The following is a 21441-nucleotide window of genomic DNA, read 5'->3' on the forward strand; positions in this document are numbered from 1 at the left end:
CAAATATGATATAAATTTCCTCAGTTATGGAAACATTTCCCATGATATGATAGAATTTCCTGTAACTACCATAAACATGCTAGAAGGGAGACAAATCTAGACTATTTAATTGTTTGTTTATTTTTAACAGCAGTAACAGGCATGTCTCGTCCAAAATGCAGCACATTAAATTTAGTCATTTTCCACCTACTCTCCCTTTTGTTTTGCTCTTTTTTTCCCCCTCTGCAGTTCCTGTATTACATGCTCTTTTGTGCAGCCTGTAATTTCTTCCTTGCTTGGGGACCCACTCGGGCATGGGATCTGTACAGGCTGCCTGGGGCTCACAGAAGAAAGGACATGCAGCAGAGGCAAGGACCACCTTCTCCAGTTCCCTTCCCCTGCCAGCCGGTAGGCACCGCTGTGCCCCCGTCACATGATTCAGAGCAAAATGGTTGACAGCTTTGTAATTTGCTAATTTTATTCTGCTTTTCCTGTTGTGGATGTAAGGTCATTAATTTTCCTTGAAAAATAAGGATTGTGGAGAAGAGAGATTGTTTAATGGAGGGCGGGATATAATATTTTTGGTATTTCAAATATCAAGCTGTAAAAAAAAGCAGACAATACCAAAAGTGGAGAGCAAAAAAATTATTTATGTGCTACAAAGCATTACTTTTGGGGGATGTTTAGAATCCAGGATTCATCTTGCAGCCATGTCTATAACTGTGAGGGGTCTTATTAAAGATGTTCATGACAGTCTTGGTGTTTTTATAACCACCTTAGTCAGCATCCTGTTTCAGTCTAAGTCTTTAAGGCACTTGATTTGCTTTGAATATTTCTCCCAAGTATGAATAATATAAAAGTTAATATAGTAGTATTTTAAAATTTCATCCATTTTGTTGTACTCTAATTTCTCAATATTTCCAACCATTTTTTTACTGTCTTTGTTCTGTATATTTACCTGCACTAGTCTTTGTATTCCTGTTGTATTCAGTCCTTAATTATCCATCTGGTACCAATGGCGGTACGTGACTAATCTTTTCCTTCATCCGCATTAGACATTTTCAGTGGACTTCCAACTACTGTACTATAGTTTGTTTATTTTGATGTGTATTTTAAGCATATGAAATTATAATTTCTTGGGATGTGAGGTGGATTATTATTAATTCTTATTGGAATTGACTACTGGTGATTGTTTGGATTTATCTCTTGAGCATTTTTAAACTGGCTCTAAGTATATTGCTTGTGATGAGCTCTGTATTGAATACTAAATTAATGTTGAAAGACTGGTAGAGGATCATTTAAATATTAGATTAATATTGCCTACAATATAAAATAAGCAAGCCTCTAAAGAGCTTGTGAAAGAATAGACTGGTGAATAAAAGCTTGTTAAAGACTGCTAGATCTTTTTTGAAGTGCTTTTAGAATAAGTTTTAATTTGCTTTTAGTGCATAGTCATTAAATATATTCATAAAATGTTCTAATTCTGTTTTTGTTTCTTACTAGTTTAATTCCTGCTAAACTCTTTGTTTGATTATTCTTTGATTATTGTGGTATAAGTGCCATTCATTTAATCATTTATTGAACACGTATAGCAACTGTTCACTAGCAAGAAATGTTGAAAAAGTCCTAGTAAAACTTACAGTGTTTAAAAGCATAGAAGCACTTACTATGTCTCTTCGGCTAAGTTTGATTATTGATTTTTAAAATCTGAATAGATCAATATATGGCCCTCTCTCTCTTCTGATATTTCGTAGGTGTGTGGCAATCACAAATACCAGATAGTCTCATTTCCCTGCCTATAATCTGCAGCTAAAACTGCTCTTGGAAACCAGGTAGTCTAATAGCTCCCTTTAAAACCTGCCTAACAGCCCTTATTTTTACCCACTGATTGCCTGGATTATCTGTAAAGAAAGCAAACCAAGAAGGTGGACTTCATTTAGTAGCAGTAAGACTGCACAGTGTCTAAATATACTTCAAACATAGTTTTGCTGCCTCAGTTCTACATCCATTTAGCAGACAACTTTTACTGTTAGACCAGTTAAGAGCCAATAAGCTCAAAATCACTCAAGAGCATTATGTCTACCCTGGAGTGTGTCAATCTTCATAATCTTCCCATGATATTGTCCTTTTTCCAAGCTCTTCTCTCCAGAACTTTTTTATCTTGTTCCACTCCTTTTGAGAAGAGTAGACCACTACTGTGTGTAATACTCGGGGTCTGGTCATGCTATGCTTTTACAAAGGGGCATATTTGGTTGACTGCTACAAGCTACATTGAGCACTTCCAAGTCTGGATAGTTTCTAGTATGACAGAAGTGGGATTCAGGGTAAACTACACCCATGATCCTGAAGTAACTCTTCTGTAAGAGTGTTTTGTACACCAGTGTACTGCACTGTCTTCCATGGGAGGGACCCCACGGGGATCAGGGGAAGAACTCCTCTCCCTGAGCAGCGGTAGAAACAACAACTGACTGTAACCCCCATTCCCTGTCACCCTGCCGCTCCTGAATGGGCAGGAGGTAGAACATAGAGAAGGAGGGAGGGGTGGGAAGAAGGTGTTTTTGAGATTTATTTTACTTCTCATTCTCCTGCTCTGATTCTGTTAGTAATTAATTTAACTAATATCCCCACTTTGAGTCTGTTTTGCCCATGACAGTGATCAGTGAGTGATCTCTTCCAGCCCTTATCTCAACTCATGAACCGTTTGTTATATTTTCTCTTCTGTCCAGTTGCACAGGGAAGTGAGAGAGTGGCTTTAGTGAATACCTGGTGTCTAGCCAGGGTCAACCCACTACATTGCCCGAAAACAAAAGTGGATGACCATAGTATGCAGCTATGGCTGTGTCCCAGAGAAGATAATAGCGTCCCAGCATGTTCTCCGTGACATCCCAAAGAACATCTAACAGAATTAAGCATAGGGAAATGGTAATAGAATTGAGAGTTATCTGCACTGGAGCATATGATACAATTTGGGAAGGTTTGCTGGGACACTTAATGCTGTACTGCGCTGTCAGTGATAAATGATCACGACTTTACTTTTGAGTTTTGTGTCCTTGGTCAAAGAAATTTATTACCTGAGGCTTTAAACTTTGGGTTTTGGTCTTGCAGTTTTGTGGTTAACCATCTGCCATACAGATCCGCCTTTAAAGGATATACAGTACAATTTGCAATACAACAGTGTCTCTCACCTATCAGTCATACTCATTAGTTGCAGGCTGTGTAACTGATTTGTAGTGTCTGTCTTTTAGTATATGGCAGCACAGCTCATTATTTGCTAAAGTGATGTTTTGTTTGAGCTTTTACCAAACGAATAAAATAATGCTTTTTAAGCAGGATGTATTTAGATTAAGATGAAACAACCATTGTTTATAAATTAGTACTTTATATGTGAGTTGCTTTTTAGGATTTTAGGGTTTCTTCCCAGCAGTATTAACTGTTCGATCATTAAAAAATATTTGGGATTAGACAGGTATGTTACTTTTGGTAGTTTTAGAATTTTATCTTTTCCAATTTTAAATAGGTCATTTGTTTTCCCAAACTAAATGTAGCATTTAAAAGTCTAAATATATATTTATAAATAGTAATATTGTCTCCATTGTTTGCAAACATACCATAAGCTACTGCAGTTACGTGGAAATTAATGAAAGATTTGATAACTGTATTAGTCATTTTATGTCACTTTAAAAGGACTGTTTCAACATATTTTGTAATTTTGCCTTCCTAGGGAAATTCCATGGTCTAGTAGGCAAGGTGGTGTTAGGTCAAAAGTTGGGCTTGATGATCTCAGAGGTCTTTTTCAACCTAGTTGATTCTGTGATTCTCTGATATAAGTCTGAAAGTAAAAAAATCACTGTTCCTGGTAGGTGGCACAGATGTTAGTCAAAACTCCACTTTGCTGAAGTTCCCAGTAATCATGTGCGCAATTTAGAAGATGAGCTTATGCTTAGTAGTACTTCATGTGATAATTCATGAACTTCTGGATTTTCACCACTATATGGATATACAATGAAAACTATATTTTGCTTATGTATGCCAAAGTTAATAGTTATGCTTGTATCTTTGTATAGTAAAATAATTTATTTTGCAAGCTGATGCACAGATATAGCTTGTTATTAATAAAAACATATATGAAAGCAATGATTGAAGCCCAAGTTTGGGGACCTTGATGAGTTCTAGAAATGATGATATAGAGGCAGCTTTTTAGCATTAACACATGAAATGCTCCTGGTGTTTAATTACAGTAACTGGAAGTTATGTTTTTAGAAACTATAAATGTTTCAGTGCACTTTATTCAGTAAATAAAAGATACTGGAGGGGACATGGATGAAACTTGATGTGTTAATTGGCCAGAATGTTCCTGCTGATGAACCTACACTATAGAAAGTGACTAGATAGCTTTGACATTATGTCCTACTCCTGCCTTAGTATGCTACTTTGATGGGTAGAAAATAGAAATATATCTCAAAAATTCAATCTTCCCTGTCGTTGCTTGCTTATAAAGCACTTATTTTGTTTTCAATACCTGAATCCAGTGAAATTGCTTGAAAACCTTGAAGGCGGTGAACTGAAGTTCCTGGGTGAATCATATTATTTTAATGAAAATTGAGTGAATTGAATTGCATTTCTTCTCAGAGATCTTTGCAAGGAAGCAGTTAAGGGACAAGGCAACATGGCCAGGGATTCACTGCCTTGATCCCAGCCCCACAGCAAGGCAAGGCAAGAGCTGAGCAAGACAAGTCCAGAGACAGTAACCAGGTTCAACCGAGAGTCAAGACTATAAGACAAAATCATGGCAAGCAGACAGGTGCAAAGTCGAGACAGAAAGCCAATCCTTAAGTCAGGATCACATCCAGCAATTGCTGGACACATCCACAGTGACAAGGCAGGACTGAAGTCAAGTCAGTCCACAGGTTGAGGATCCGGTTCAAGGGTGTCTGTGGTTGGCATAGCTTAACTGGAGACCAGCATTCCTATAGCACAGGCAGGAGCTAAAGGCCCTAGGTTGTGCTTATATAGAGCTCCTGAGCCTGGGGATGTTACATGAAGCCCCAGGTGAGGCTGGTAAGGGCTGTGAGTGTTTATGAGTGTGCTCAAGGCTCTGGCACATTAACCACTCTCTCCTCAGCCACAAAGCCAGTCATTTCATCACACAAGGCATTCAAGTTGTTCATGTATGATTTCGTCTTCATAACTCCATGCTGACTAATCCCAGTCACCTTCTTGTCCTTCATATAGTAGGAAATGGCTTCTAGAAGGATTTGCACTATCACCTTCCCAGGATTCAAGGTGATGTTAACTTTATTGAAGACAGGATTGAGATTTGCTTTCTTTCAGCACTCAAGAACCTCCCATGATCCCCATGAGCTTTTAAAAGTGCTTGAGAGTGGCCTTGTAGTGATATCAGAAAGTTCCCTCAGTTCTTGTGGCTGCATCCCATCATGTCCTTGAACTGGACTGTCAACTGGATCTCTGCTGAGGTCTCTAACAACCTAATGAGAAAACAGTGTGCTGAGTCCTTTGCATCTGAGACCATCTCCAGCCATTCTGATTTAGAAAAGATGATTGGGATTCTTTGCTATGCAAATGTGGAGAGAATATAAATCAAAAGATAGCTTTTGATGTAGAAATGGCAGATAGCTTTTTGAAAACAACACCATTTTCTTAACAAGAGAGAACCAAATTAATTCCTTATGTAAAATTGCTGATTTTTGTTGTGATGTTGGATGTAAGACATTGGCTCAGAATGCTTCTCCAGTTTCAAAACTAATGAAACTCCCATTCAGTGGTAGACTCTTGCTAACATAGAGAGCACTTCATTTTTAATAGCTTTCTCTCTTTAGGATAGACATATTACCTGAGATGCTGTAACTTCCCAATCTGTAATGGGATGAAAGAAAGAATGTTGAGATTTTGTGAGAGGAAAAAAACACTTTTCCAGGAAATAATCTCTGGGGGTCTGTAGCAGTGCTTTTTAGTGTGCACTGCCTTAGTGTGTTGCCTGCAAACCTTTTTTAGTTATTTGGCAGGCAATTAGTATGTTCAGCACAGTGGTAAGTATAGAAAGGTCTATACACATTTGTAACTGCACTGGGGATACACTTGCCCTCAAGCCATACAGGCCAAAGATGGCAGTTCCACAAAACACCAGTAAAAAGGCATACCACTCTTTTCTTTGTCAACTTATGAAGTACTTTTGATTAACACTGTTTCAGAGTAGGAACAGATCAAGAGTAACAAGTATTTATTTTCTGACAAGCTATTCATTGCTATTTTACTCTGCATCTGGGTCTGCATTTTCCTTGCTAAAGGTGGGGGCCTCATGCACAACTTACGCCTTTGTTAGCACTGATTTAGGATTCCAAGAATGATCACATAATCACAGAATATGCCGAGTTGGAAGGGACCCACAGGGATCATTGAGTCCAATTCCTAGCCCTGCACAGGACCATCCCCAGGAGTCACACTGTGTGCCTGAGAGTATCCTCCAGGTGCTTCTTGAACTCTGTTAGGCTTGGTGCTGTGGCCTCTGGGAAGCTTATTCCAGTACCCAACCACCCTCTGGGTGAAGAACCTTTTTCTTTTTAGCTTTTTCTAACCTAAACTTCCCCGAGACAACTTCAGGCCATTCCCTTGGGTCCTGTCACTGGTCACCACAGAGGAGAGATCAGTGCCTGCCCCTTTTCTTCTCCTCACGAGGAAGTTGTAGACTGCAATGAGGCCTCCCCTCAGTCTCCTCCAGGCTGAACAGGCCAAGTGACCTCAATCACTCCTCATACAGCTTCCCCCCTTGGTTGCCCACCTTTGGATGCAGCCTCTCAAACTTTTTTCCAGTGCTGTCCAGCTAGCTGTCCTAATAGCTGTTACTCCTGCTGCTGCTTGCTTTTACTGAAGAGTGCCTTGTAAAGGACCACTTTGAAGCAATTCACTGTCCACTTTTGTGTTACCTTCACAGACACTATATACTCTACCTGTACAGTGCAAAGAAGTGGACATGGAGGAAGATGAAAAATCTGTGGGAAGACAAAAGAAAGTCACAATTTTTAATGTGTACGCAACAGCAAAACAAATAAACTGAGAGCAACAAGCTGAGAAATATAAGCAAAGTGACTGAATTAAGGAGCACTAAGACAACTCAAGAATTTTTAAGCCTTGATCAGAGGAAGCAAAGTTCCTTACTCATTGCAATCCTGTTCTGGCACTTCAAGCCATTACTCATTTTGTCCCTTTTCTGGTGTTTTAAGCAAGTGTTAGGGTGTCTTCTACTTGTCCTATTGTGTGACCCTTGCATGTGTCTTCCCTTATTTTGATCTGCATCCAGCATTTAAAGAGCTCTCCTGTGAGCTGCTGATCATTTTCTTTCTCATGCTTCTGTTTCGAGAAGTCCTGATGACAGGGGCCAAACCTGTCTTTGTGCTCTTGCAAAAGCCAGACCTACTGGTGTTGCCTGTCTGACTAGCCATTCAGAGACTGACCAGCCTATTAGTTTTGAAGTCTTCTGTAACAGTGTCCATAGATATTTTCTGTGAAGCCTGTTTGCAGGCTGCCTGAGAAAACTGCTTGGAAGAAGCTCTGTGCAGAGTGATAAACTTGCGCTGAAATGAATTTGGGAGAGTTGGAACAGTTTAGGTTAGCTTGTGTTGTTCTTCTTCAGCATCCCATGACTTGTAGATGTGTCTAACAAACAGTGGGAGTGGAAAAGAAAGGAGTCAGTTTGTGCACTCTTAGAGGTATTGGATAACTGCTGGTTCCTAGCTGCAATTTTGTTGCTTCCTCAAAGAGGAGGGTATATTAAAACCTTTTTCTGCAGAAAGTGGTGGGTAACAAGGTAGCAGAGTTTGTTGGTCAGATTGGGATTTTGAAAGTAGAGGTACTGAATGCCCATTGTAGAGAACTGAGAAACACTTACATGAATATGTTTGACTGGTTAGTAAAACAGAGCAAGGACTGTTATCCAGTCCCAGTGGTTAGCATGGATAGTGCCCATCCACTCAAATTCATCTGAGATAAATGTTGAGTGAAGAAAAACCAATAACTTCATGTATATGGGAATTTACAGATTTGGGAAACTGTTTTAAACATAACATAACTGAAAAGCAAAGTAAATGTGCTATTCTGTGTGGTGCTGAGATCTGCTTCCCTTAGATAGCACATTACTTCTCAACACGTGGATGCTCCAGCACCCTTCTCTGACTGAGAAGGGGTGGTGTGTCAGAAATACTGCTCCAGGCCTTTTTTAGTGTAGCATTACTTTGTATCTTCATGATGTGTTGTCAAATCTTTCTAATGACAGCTTGTACTATTAAAGGGTAGGTTGCAGGGTGAAATTTACTTTGCTGTAAAAGATAACTGTAAAAGCAACTGAAACTGGTGGGGTTTAAGTAGTAATTTTCTTTTTGTACAGGATTGTTTTTGTTATGGAGAATAAAAAAATAGTCATTCCATGTAGAACATCCCCTCCTCCCACAAGTCAAATGCACTTTTTGCATTGTTCATATTGCTGCTTAGGAGCACCTATTATGTAATTTTTCTATTAGATTAGAACATACTAGGTTGAACACAGGCATCTTTTGTAAATACAGGCAGGAGGCGAAAATCATTAGAGAACGGAAATTGCTTCTTTATTTTTGTTGCCACATGTGCATCAGAATTTGTAAAAAGAGACTATTTCTAATTTATCCATAGTGTTCCAATACTATTCCAGTCAAATTTGAAAGTGAAATCAGAAATTAATAAATATAATAACAATATGAGTGCAATCATCTGGAAATTGGAATATTATTTCCTTCATATTGTTAGTAACTTCTCTTTTTATGTAGGAAGGCCTGTCAGTTTTTGCAAAGCATCATGATGTATTTCAATATTAGATTCACAGGTTTTGTTTCTAAAATATGTGGAAATGTAGTATACAAACTGTAAACTGATCTGTAAGAAGTGCGTTAAATGCAAAATCTGCTAATAAGGTAGAGGTGTAGGTAATAATAGGCAAGTTTTTCATGGAAATCCGTTATTGCCAGTTTAGTGGACTTCTGTTTGTCTTCACAGTATTAAACCCATTTGATTTTTGCAGTACATTCTTTGGAAGGGAAAACTTTGTCACATTTACTGCCAGAATTTAATCTTTCCTTCAGCATTCACAAACTAAAACTTGCTCCTTGTACAGTGCACAGAATTTGTAGGTTCATTCCTAAAGCAAAACCTCTAGACAACAGAGGTTCCTTCTGAGCACAGGAATGAGTAAATTAAAATATGAGCATTAAAGATATTTCAGAGTGTGTCAGAGAATTATAGAAAGGGAATTTTATTTTTTCTTTTAATATTACATAATCATAAGAAGCTTTAAATTGTAATTCAGTTAAAATAACATTTGCCTTTGATGCACAATAGTCTAACTATAAAAAAGCTTATGGAGCTATCTCAGTTCACCTTGTGATTGTGCCTGTTGTAGCTGCAATTTTTCCTGGTATTCATTCTGCTAATTAGCATGGTTTATCAGCAATTTTAGAATCTGTTTGCTCCACTGAAGTTAATCAGCCAAAGTGATTTCATCTGTGCAAATGTTTTTTAAAGTGTTGCAAAACGCTTTTGTATGCAGTGCTCAGGTCAGATAGGAGTTTGAAGAGCATATATCTACAAGAATGTAATTTATGTTAGATAACAACTAGAGCCATGGCGGTTAACGAAACTAGTCTTACCTTCCTTGCTTGCTGAATCCTTGTTTCAGCACTTGAGTTACAAAAAGAACTTTCAGAGAGTCTACAAGGACATTGACATCCAGGTTATAAAAATACTCAGGGAGGAGGATAAGGCCATCACAGAGAAACAATTTCTGTATCCCTGTTCAGTGAAGAAGAAACTGAAAAAAATCTCACATTAAAATCCTTCTGGGAGGAATGGGGGAAGGAGAGCACATATAGATTGTTCTGAAATAGACTCTGGTTTCTGAAGACCATACGGTAGAAAATGTGAAAATAATCTTTAAGAAAAGGTTCTAGAAAGGGTCAGGGAGATTGTAGGCCTGTAAACTCGGTGTCTTCATGAGTTAAAAAATGAAGCTGTAACACATTCTATTTTGAAAGAAGTAAAAGGAGCTATTTTCTTAAAAGTGTCTTGAAGCTGTCTGAAGACATCAACAAACAGGTAGATGAGGCTGATTTTGCTGATAGCTCTACTTGGATTTCCAAAAGACCTTTGAAAGAGTCCTTTGCCCAAACCTTTTCAGTGATCTGAGAAGCTGGGAGGGAAGATCTGTGCATACATAAATAGTTCTTTAAAATACAAGGAACAGAAGGTAGGAGTGAATGGTAGGTTCTTATATTCAGACTTAAAGAATAGAACAAGTGTGGAGACATGGAAAATCTCTCTTCCCTCAACAAATACCTCCATTTGTTTAATCATTGCCCTCAGCTAGTTTAAGAGTAACAGCCTATTCCTAATAATGCTGTGTAGTATTTTAGGTGTCTATTGTGTGTAACCTCATGCTGCTATATAGGAGTTGTCACTAATGCTGGTATGAATAGAAAGTGCTGGAGAAAAGGAAGCTCAGGGGAGACCTTATCACTCTATAAAACTACCTGAAAGGAGGTTTTAGACAGATAGGTGTGGGTCTCTTTTCCCAAGTAACAAGCAACAGGACAAGAGGGCATGGCACCAAGTTGTGCCAGGCAAGATTTAGATTGGATATTAGGAAAAATGTATTTACTGAAAGGGTGCTCAGGCACTGGAACAGGTTGCCAAGGGAAGTGGTGGAATTATCATCCCTGAAAGTGTTCAAAAAATGTGTAGATGTGGCACTTAGGGACACGGTTTAGTGGTGAACACAGTGGTGCAGGGTGATTTTGATAATCTTAGAGGTCTTTTCCAACCTTAACAATTTTATGACTGTGATTCTATTCTTTGAATGGGAGGTACTGTGCTTACTTTTGAGGTGTTACCCAGGTGTTCCCACAAACCATGTGATTTAGAAAAAACTGTTTCAGAGTGTCCAACATGCTTCACACTAAGGCTTTGGAATAGAAAACCTGATCTGACAAATAACATCTTGGCAGTTTTGAGACATGAAGGAGAGAAAAATGGCATTTCTTATGTAAAGATGGAATGAATTTGCAGCAAAGCCTGAACAGGTTTTAATAGTTACTTCATTCCATCCTGAATGTAAATTGAATTTAGTATTTTCTTTGTCCTGGCTTGCTGACTCTTCAGAGCATTTGCCTGACACCAGAAAATAGAACTTTCAGGTTTCCTGAGAGCAAATTTTCCTGTTAGACTACTTCCAATTGAGAATTAACCCAAATACTGATTAGAGATCTCAGTATAGTTCAAAATGATAACTAAGTTCTTTATAAAACATTACAAATAAAGGTAAGACTGTCATAATTCAAAACTTTGACTTTGGGGACATTCTGGAATCAGTTTAATCCAATTCTACAGGTCATCACTTTCCTCACTTACACACCACTTCATTATTCTCCCTTCTGCTCCATACCATTCTTTGTGAAGTATGTAGCCAAAGACCACTGATTCCTAGCACAGGTTGACAAATTATGACAAATGAACTTGATTAAAGTTTGACGTAGTCATCAGACAAGCAGAACAAATACTTGAGTATTTCTTATTAATAGGCTTATCCAGATGATTATGACTACTGATAGAGAAAAATATTACCTAAGAAAAATACTCTTATATAAATCAGAATTTCATTTAGAGATCATAAAAAATACTATTTCAAAATGTCTATCAATTGCCAACTGTTTGCAATGTAGTAAAAAAGTTACATTGATTATATGTTCTTACTGTAATTTATCCATGTAATCCTAACTGTCCATTGATTTTAATTTCCATTTATATTGATAATTGAGAGTATGTAGCATATTAGCATGCAGTGCAGTTACATACAGTATAAACTTTAGCAATTAGGGAAGAAAGCTGAAATCATTATTGTGGTTTTGAGGGTTAAGCATACAAGTACATAAATAAAGAGCACGTAGTTCATTTATCTGTTTGTCTTCCCTTCTTCTGGTAGCTTTTGAACCTGTTGATTAGTTTCTGTAAAAGTTGCCAGAAGGGGAGATACTTAGACGTATATAATATATGAAGAAATTTCATGAAGCCTGGTAGATAGTTGTATGAAATAAACTTCATGAAGACTGGTAGATAGTACAGGAGAGATTGCCTAGTAATACTCCTGATGAGGGAAAGTAAGGAGAAATCTACTGGTACACATTAAACTTAGCAGCGTATTGCTCGTCCTGTAAGTAAGTGTACTTATATTACAGATTTTAGTCTTCTTTTGTTTTAAGAGTGAAACAGATTAATCTATTGGAAAAGACTGAGTGTATCTCAAAATCAGACATAGGATTATTTCTGTAATATAACAAAGACTAATGATTTATTTTTTTTTTTTTAGAAAACTTTTAATTTCATGGGCGTTTTTGGGGGGTTTTGTTTGTTTGTTTGTTTGTTTTTTAGAGCACACTAGTGCTCACCCTTATATGAGATCCAGAACCTAAAAATTAATCTCATTCTTTTTGAGAGAAAATTTTAGTTTTTAAGATCAATGAGAGTATCTATTGTTTACAGATTTTGCTTCCAGAATTCAAGCCAAACCCGAAGTTACTGTTAGTTTTACTTAAATATCTGAATAATTTGAATTTTTTATTTTATTTGTTTCTTTCAATTAATTCTCTATTCAAATATATTTGAGCAGTTTTAGTAGTAAAGAAATTAAATGATCTCAGAGATGCATGTAAACACAAAAGACCTCTCTGCAGGCAAGCAGGGAAGCCCAGTGGCTTGGATGGTTCCTTCTGACTGAAGAGAGTATGAGTCCCCCTCGGGCAAAAAATTATCTTAGATTCAAAATATTAAGAGTCATTAACTAGAGTCAATGATATTGATTATATGTATTACTCAGAAGTGATCTAAAGGGGCCATAACTCTGATTCTTGTTTCTAGTTTATTTTCCCTGGGTTTGATTAAAGAGCTTAGAGTTTATGATCAGTTTTCATCTACACTGGTGTATAGACAGGGTCTGTGTATGCACAGAGCTGAGTAAAATAAATCCAGTCATTCCACAGAACAGCCTAGAGCTATGAGAAATTTCAATCTGTAATAATGATGAAAAGAAAATCATGTCAAATAACACAGATATTACAAAAAACGAATATCCTGCTGTTGTCCTCAATGCTCTGATTGCAAAAGCTACAAAGAGAATTACGCATACCAATTAGAAGATAGCGTCAAAACTTCCTGGCTTTTACAATGACATCAACTCTCCTCCCACAAAGGGACTTTTTACCAAGTTTATTTTAACACTGAAAATATGCAGCCATCTGGGATGCTGACTAATTCAAACTATTTTTTTGTTGTTTCTCAGTTACTTTGAGAAATCTTAGATTGTTTGTGGTTTTTTTATATTTCCTTTTTTTTTTTTAATTGGGTTGTTTCTTACAAAATTGCATCTTGTTTTTCTGCTTACCTTTCTGAAAAACATTTGACATTCTCCTTGATACAGACAAAGGGTCTGAGGGTATTGAAGCTTCCTGTTCTTCTCTTCATCTGTAGTCTCTTCTTATTGTGGCCTTCTATCATGGGTTTACTTGTTCTAAAAAACCAAACGTGAATTTTCTTTCCCCTACTGCAGTGTGGGGGAGGGATGTTGAATGGGGAGGACAGTTTTTTACCTTGGGTAATTGACCTACACAAAGGAGCTGGCTGGCAGAACTACATTCCAGGCTGATGGCCCTCTCTAAGCTGAGGTGTGTGGGTGGGGAGGTGGGGAGGTGGGGGGGATGGAGAGTTTTTCTCCCTTCCTCTCCTTGGAAAGAGGCACTCCACTTTTTGCCTTAACAGAGGCAAGGGGTGTGTGTGTTGGAAAAGCTCTGAGGCCGTTTTGCTCTCAGCCAGGTCATCTGGCTGCTCTCTGGCCTCGACTTGCCTACATGCTGCTCTGTCTCCAGCCCAAATCTGCTCAAATTTCATCGGAGAGTTTGTGCTCATCGACGAAAGAGGGGAGTCCTGGCCACAGCCAGCCGCAGACACTGTGAGTTTAGTGGGAAAAAAACCGCCCTTCTTTCCCCTTTTCCCCTTTCCCTCCTCAGTGGGGGAGGAAATCTCCGTTGTCGGCTTCTCCTGCGATCTGGGGGCCCCCACACAGCAACCGCCAGAGTCCAACAGTGTCCCCTGCCAACCAACACTGAGCAACTGCAGGCTCTGCTCCTCCAGTGATCCAGCATCGCCCCCTGCTAACTGTGATTAGAATCATGCTAGAGGACAGAGAAGTATCAAACTGTTTCCTTTTTGAAGGGGGGACCTTTGAATACAGGATTATTGTTTAGTTGTTTTTGTGTTCTTTTGCTGTTTTTTGCCAATACACACATATTCTTTAATAAAGAGTTATTTTCTTTTTTCCATACTTCCTCGATTGGAGCCTCTTAATTTCAGATTTACAGTTGCTGAGAAAAAGGAGTTTGGTCTACCTCATAACTCGCGCTCCTTAGCAAAACACTTTCAGTCTCATTAAACGGAAACACCTCCATAAGTATTTAAGGATTTAAATATCTTTAACCTTTCAGAGTAGTAAAATAATTATGCAGCGATTAAATAAATTGATATTTACTTTTAATTCCTGAGTAAGTAATTATGCAGTTGCCCATAATCTGCCTTTCCTTCAACCTGTCTTGTTCTGTACCCAAATAACCTTAATTCATTGACCATTCATTGAACCCTGACCGTCATCTCTGAAACAGAAATAGAAATCCAAGAGGTTGATACATTTCTTTGTGAAACACAGGAGCTTTCATAATAAAGACGCCCAACTTAGTGATCTCACTACGTATGGGAAAAGGCCAGTTGTTACTCTCGGTAACAGCAGCTGGTGGACTAGGCAACATATAATCACTTGTTTTAGGCCAGCTATAGAAATCTTTGACCTATTTGAGGAGTTGGAAGTATTGTATAAGTCATGAAATTAGTACGCAAAATTATACAAATCCATAGAAATCCAGACTTCATTAATTTTGCTCCTCTCCAAACTGCTTGTTTTTGAAACAGAGGTTGCCATATGGCAAAATGTTTCCCTTTTTCAAATTTGTCATCCTTCTTGTGAGCTATGACATAGCTATAGATTTTGCTGACACTGAAATGTATTAAGATGTTGGACTTTGGACTTCCATAGGTCTGGAAATGTGAAAGAAAAAAAGTCAACATTGTAAGACTGGCCAGAGCTCCATGGGCAAGAATTTTGCATGGAATAGCTTGAGAACCTTCTGAACACATCTACTTAAAATAATGGTATTGGGCATAGTACATGGTGACTAATTTACATGGTGGCTAAGCATTTCCTTTTTAAATGCTGTTTTTCAGTTTTTACCTGACATAGTTCTTTCTAACTGAATTATGTCTGAGTCGAAAACTGTACGGGTTCCAAAGAAGTATAGACTTGTTCCTTAGCTTGGCTAGTCACACCACAAACCATCACATGAAAGAAATGGAGAGAGAGACAATTCATCTTTGCAGAGCTGAAGAATTTGCACTTTGGCATTGACATAAGAATCGTTTTTTCTCCCATTAATTTCCATTCAGACAGTATAAATGATAGCCTTTTTTGCCCACCCCTCATCTTCCATTTCCTCAGCTTTTTTACCTAGAAGAAAAGTGGAAAACTATTGAAAAAAATGTTAATTTTTTTATGGTGTTTTTTTTTTAAAAAAAATTCTGTTCATGCAAGAATTCAGGAAATATGTGTACAATATCTAAGAAGAAAGAAATGCAACAAAGTAACTCATAAGCTGGAAGGGAAAATCTATGGAGAATTCTGATTTTCGTATTAGGTATTTCAGCAACAGTTTCTAAGATATTTAACAAATTATTTATTCTTGAATCAGAATCAGCAACTTGTATTATAATTCTTTTATTTTTATATAGCATAGTACTTATTTGTATGTATGTGTCTTTATGGGCAACTTTCATCAACTGAACTTTTGTATGATACATTTTTTTTGCAGCTCGGGGTTCTGTAGTACTCTCTTGAGAAATTAATCATAGCTACTTAGCTTTGTCTTCATTTGCTTTTAAATAGTCTATTTTCGTAGTGAAGCACTAGACATCTGATTACTTGATATTCACTGAAAAATACATGTGCTTGAATGTAAAATTACCCCATTGCCTGGATTGCCTGGAAGTGCGTAGTTTTCTGTAGGTCAAAAGAGATGGAAGAGATATCAGGCATGATTATGTTCCTTAAGTGATTAGAGGTACAAGCTGGTACTTGGAGTACCTAGAGATACTTCCCAGTGGTACCTTGGTGTTCCTTGTGTTAATTTTTGACTCATATTTAGATTACCTTCTCTAGACATTGAATTTATTTATTGATAAAGCAGAAACTTCACTACAGTACATATTTTAGTGGATCAGTCTGAAGGGATGCAGATGGCCCAGGAGATGGACTGGCCTCTCTCTCCACTCTAACTATACAGAGAGATAGAAACTTCTGCTGTATCACTCAGTGTTTTCATATGGTGAATTGAGTGGGACCTTACTAGGGTTTATCTATATTGTGGGATTTTTTGTTGCTTGTTTTTTTGTCATCGTTGTTGGTTGGTTTTGTTTTTGGTTTTGTTTTGGTTGTCTTTTTTTTTTTGGGGAGGGGGTTTTGGTTTTTTTTGTTTATATTTGTCATACAGTGTCTGTTTATAAAGGATATGAACACTGTATTTGATGTCACCCTGGTCTTTTTGTGCTATTGAGTTACCATCATTATTTACACCCTTTTCCACAGCTCAGTCTTGTCCTCCTGGGCCAAAGCCCTAACTATGTTGTGTAGTCTATTCAGTTGTCCCCGAATTCCCTTACAGAGGTTCTCAGTTACAGTTTTAGCTGCACAGTTATCGAGCTATCACAGGAAGATGCAGAATTTCTTACCAGAAGATCCACCACATCTTTTCTTATTATCTAACATACATCTTGAGCAGGGGAGAAGCAGGGATGGAGCGTCGGGGGTGGGGGAAGAAAAAGGAAAAAAGACTGCAGAGTCCTAGCGTAGAGAACAGAAGATTGGTCTGACTCAGAATTTCATTCCAAGTGCTTTGGTGTAGGTAGGTTTCACAGCATGGGGCCTTCTTAGAGCAGGTACCTGAACAAAAGAAACTTTTTTATGGTTGCATACTGATTAGTGTACTTGCTTAAGAAGTGAGAAGCTCAGTTAATAGTTTTGGGCTGAACCTGTCCATTTTGGGAGACTCCATGTGACTTTAGAACAAACTTGTTTTTCTATGACGGTGAAGAAGATACTCATGATTTACTCCTCTATCTACCCATTACAGTATTTTTTTATTTTAATTGAGTAAATTCCTGAAGTTTTGCTTTAAATACTCTATAACTTCATGAAGCTGGACAATACATTTAGTAAGTTTGTGTGCCGTCTTTCAACAGCGACATTTACCTAGAGATTATCACATCACACTGTTGCTTTCAGTTCATTTTAGTGATCATTTTGTTACTAAACGTTCCCACTGATATCTGAGCATTTTGTATGCCCAGCAGTCTTCATACATTATAATTTTGTTTTAAAAACCTGAAATGATTGCCGGTTGGGACACCCTACCCGTGCACTGCTATTTGTCACATAAGATCTTTTTTCACTAATCCATGTCTGCTGAGAGTGCTATGGTATTGCTGACATCACAGCAGAATCAAACAATTGTGATTTACAAAGAGATATAAAAGTATTTTAATTTCAGATGATTTACTGTACACCATATTCTCGTATGTTTTTCATGGGATTAATTATTGGCTGTTGTGAAATGTTTCGTTTAAAATATTTCTTTTGCCTCTACTTCATAGAGGTTCTTTGGAGAAAGTGAAATGTGTACATTTTCCTTATTATATTGACATTTATGTATTTTAGAAAAATTGACAAAATCACTCAGATGTTGCTTTTAGAAACATTATAGTGCCATGATCTTAAAGTTTTAGGGAAAGAAAGAAAAGTTCTATCCAATTGCAAACATTGATCATTTTTCTGTCAAAGATGGATAGTTCCCTTTTTTAGCTTTGTGGAACCATGAGAGGTGACATATCAGACAAGTCAATAAAAGTATATTTTTAAATCTTTCATTTTAAAGTGTTGTGCTGGTTTAAAGGTAAACCAGCAGGGGAAATGAACTCAACTCAAAAGAGAGACCACGAGTCAGAATAACAATTTAATAAAACAACACAACAAGTATGATTATACAGACAAACAACCGGCTTCAATCCACAAAAACCCAAATGTACAACCCAGCACCCTGGGACATGAACAAAACGGTGTTCCCCATGCCCCCCCTGAGTCCAAAGTAAAGGGAGAGCGGAAAAAAACCTGCTGGTGGGAGAGCTGTTGCAGTCCGGTCAAAATGGTGATTGCAGTCCAGTCGAGTGTGGTGGTCTCAGTCTGGCCGAGAGCAGTGAGCTGCAGTCCTCCTCTGGATCCCACGAGTGGTAAAAAGGTTCCAAAACTCCAAGTTTATATATTCTCCAGTTCAGGCAGGAATGCTCAGTCCTCCCCTCAGAGTGGGGAATTTCATAAAAGGGTATGAGGATACTCAGTCCTTCCCTCAGAGCAGGGAATTCCATAAAAGGATATGAGGACAGGAACATCTACAGGCCTCTACTGCTAACAATTTCTGTGAAATGGCATGGAAGGCTATAGAATACACAGTTTTGGGTTACACCCATACCATGATGATCTGGTCTCAGCTGTCCTAACTAGGACAAGTATCCATTTACAAAAGGAGCATTAAAATGCCCGTGTATTTTTTGTGAATAACAGGTATTCCACAAGAACATGAATTTTGTTTGATGGGACAATTTATCTTTTTTCTTTGAACCACTGTAGCATACTGTTGGACTTTTTTCTGATCTTTGGCTCTTTCACTACCAGCTATTCACAAAAGATTGCCATAGGTACACCAAAACCTACGGTGGATTAGTTGGAGGGGGAACCTTCAGGCTCTGGGATCCAGCCCATTACCTGGAGGTGAATGCTCTTCCCCCCCGCCCCCGCCACGTGGTCTAGCGACCCCGTAAGGAGCTCACACACACCACCAGGGAGGGACGGACGAAAGAGGAAGTTTATTGTGGGGATAGGGGTTTATAAGGCTTTTAGGAGGGTTAAAAGGGGACCAATTACAGGTTCAGGGTCTTACAGAAAAACCAGTGAGGTAAAGAGTTAACAGCCAATAGGAAGGGGTTAACAAAGGCCAATGAGGAGACCTCAGGACATCTTCCCAGGACACTCCTGCATGGGAGATGAGTCCTTCACAGAGGGTGTTGGGAAGAAGGAGCAGTGACTTTGCAGAAATACGAAAAGCCATTTTGAAACCACAGTTTCTCATATAGTGCAGATCTACTGCCACAAAAACCAGCCAGTGAATGATCACTAGGGAAATCTGTCATAAGCCTCATGATTAAAACTGTGGATAATTAGTGAAATTTTGGCTTCCTTTCTTCCATCTTCCCTCCCAGACTATGAGTACTGTGACATCATGTAGTACTTGTAATCCAGGTTGTATGATACACTAGGGCCTTACAGATAGAGACCTGCTCTGACCAGAGTGCAACTGCATCTCACCTTCAATTTAATATTATCTTTTTTTTAATCTTTATTATTGAATTAGGAATTGTTTCATTACTCTCTCATATTTCTTTTGCTCTGAGTGAGCTAGAATGAATAAATGCGTCTGTTTTATTTGCAGCAATAAACTGGGTATGGTTAAAAGTATTAGCATCACCACACAGCGTTGTGTCCTTTTCAAAGGTGAAGCACAGCAAAGGTCTGGATTTTTTAAGCAAACTAATTTCTCATGTTTGTGAGTTGTTGTGTACAGAGGGCATCTGATGCTGTAAGTTTGAGCCTAAATCTTAAATCTTTAAGTTCTGTGTTTTAAGCAAATGCAGTTTTTTGGTAGAAGGAAAAAGTATATTCTAGTAGGCAGATGTCAGATCCCGCTACCTAAACGTTGCTTATAATATTTGTAGCTGACTAACAGGTAATATTGGTCTGGCTGGGGTAAAATGCAGGTCAGGCTGTTCATGTGTGTAGGTGAAACTTTTCACCTCTCGACCATATGGCACTGCAAAAGAAAATGTCTTGCCAAAAGAGCGTGGCAATAGTATGGCTTCCGAAATTGTTACTGGGAGTCGTAGCTATTGTTTTACATCAGTAGATCATGATCCCACCTAATTAATACTCCACAGTGGATGTCTAACATGAGCTGAATTTCTTTTTTCAGGAAACGTGTACCTCATTTAGTAGACAAACATGTCGCTAATTTTCATTCTTATTTAATGCTAAATTATAACAGTATCCAATCTAAGTATGATTCTGTTATTGCTTGGGATTTTGCCACTAATTGTGAAAGCTTTTTGAAAGGTTAACCTTTGCTAGAAATCAAACAAAAGCAAAATACATTACTGCAGTAATCTTTCATTGCAGCCTAGAATTAATTTCTGTTAATTTATTTATATAAATTTCCTAACACCTTTTTTTTTTAATTCCCTAGATATTGGCAAATGTAATAATTTTTATCTGCGGAAACTTGGCAGGAGCGTACCACAAACACCTCATGGAACTTGCACTGCAGCAGACGTATCAGGACACATGCAACTGCATCAAATCCCGTATCAAGTTAGAATTTGAAAAGAGGCAACAGGTAAAGTCACACCCATGTCTGTGTTTCCTCTTCTGTTTTCACACTATCCCCCTATTCATCGCTATATAATCCAGCTTGTTAATGGAAAATCACTTAATGAGTTACTTAAACTTAATGAAATATACAAAGTCTTTTGAGCATGGTTGTGCACAATTTCCATCTGAATATGGAAGGTATTTTAGTTATTTGTGTTGTCAAATTATGTTTTCTCTCATTTGTTTTATGTGAATATTTTATGATAAAGAAAGTTAAAAATGCTGTATAGATTATGTTGGCACACTATCTCTTTTGTTGTCCTCACTGAATGAGCTGAGATGTACATATGTGCTTTTGGAAATCTTCAGTGCTTCGTCCCCAAGACCAATGCTGCAAATCACTGCAAGAAGATATTACTGCACTGGTTTTGAAAAATATTTGAAACCACAATACTGATGAATCATGTGATATAGTTTTGGGGGTCAGGTTTGTTAAGAGGAGCTAGGGGAATTGCATAATGAGACATACCTGTCATTTATTGTAGCAGTTGAATAAAAGACTTCTCTGAGTGCTTTATATAGTTCTTTTTCTCCTTGCCAGCTCTGTACAGTGCCTATCATCCTGACAGATAGGTACTTCATTTAAGAGAATTTGAAATACAAATGATTTCATCAAGTAGTAAAGAAGATGGGTGCATTTTGCTCTGAAGGTCACCAAGACTCAAAATCTGTGAGTCTCTGGGTCAGAGAATAGAGTCTTCACTGACGCATTGCTGTTGTCACAAAAAGTGCTGATATATACATCA

At 38.0% G+C, this 21441-nt stretch overlaps 1 protein-coding gene across 2 annotated transcripts in view; it reads left to right on the plus strand.

Annotated features, from left to right (window-relative positions):
- Positions 1–21441, plus strand: part of ADCY2 (adenylate cyclase 2) — a 214342-nt gene that overhangs the window by 83302 nt on the left and 109599 nt on the right. For both annotated transcript variants that reach the window (XM_064660924.1, XM_064660933.1), the window contains one exon: positions 20511–20660. In XM_064660924.1, coding sequence (XP_064516994.1) covers positions 20511–20660 — 150 coding nt within the window. The remainder of the gene's footprint in view (positions 1–20510; positions 20661–21441) is intronic.

The sequence above is a fragment of the Pseudopipra pipra genome, chromosome 1 (assembly GCF_036250125.1).
Source record: "Pseudopipra pipra isolate bDixPip1 chromosome 1, bDixPip1.hap1, whole genome shotgun sequence".
In the NCBI taxonomy this organism is placed as follows: domain Eukaryota; kingdom Metazoa; phylum Chordata; class Aves; order Passeriformes; family Pipridae; genus Pseudopipra; species Pseudopipra pipra.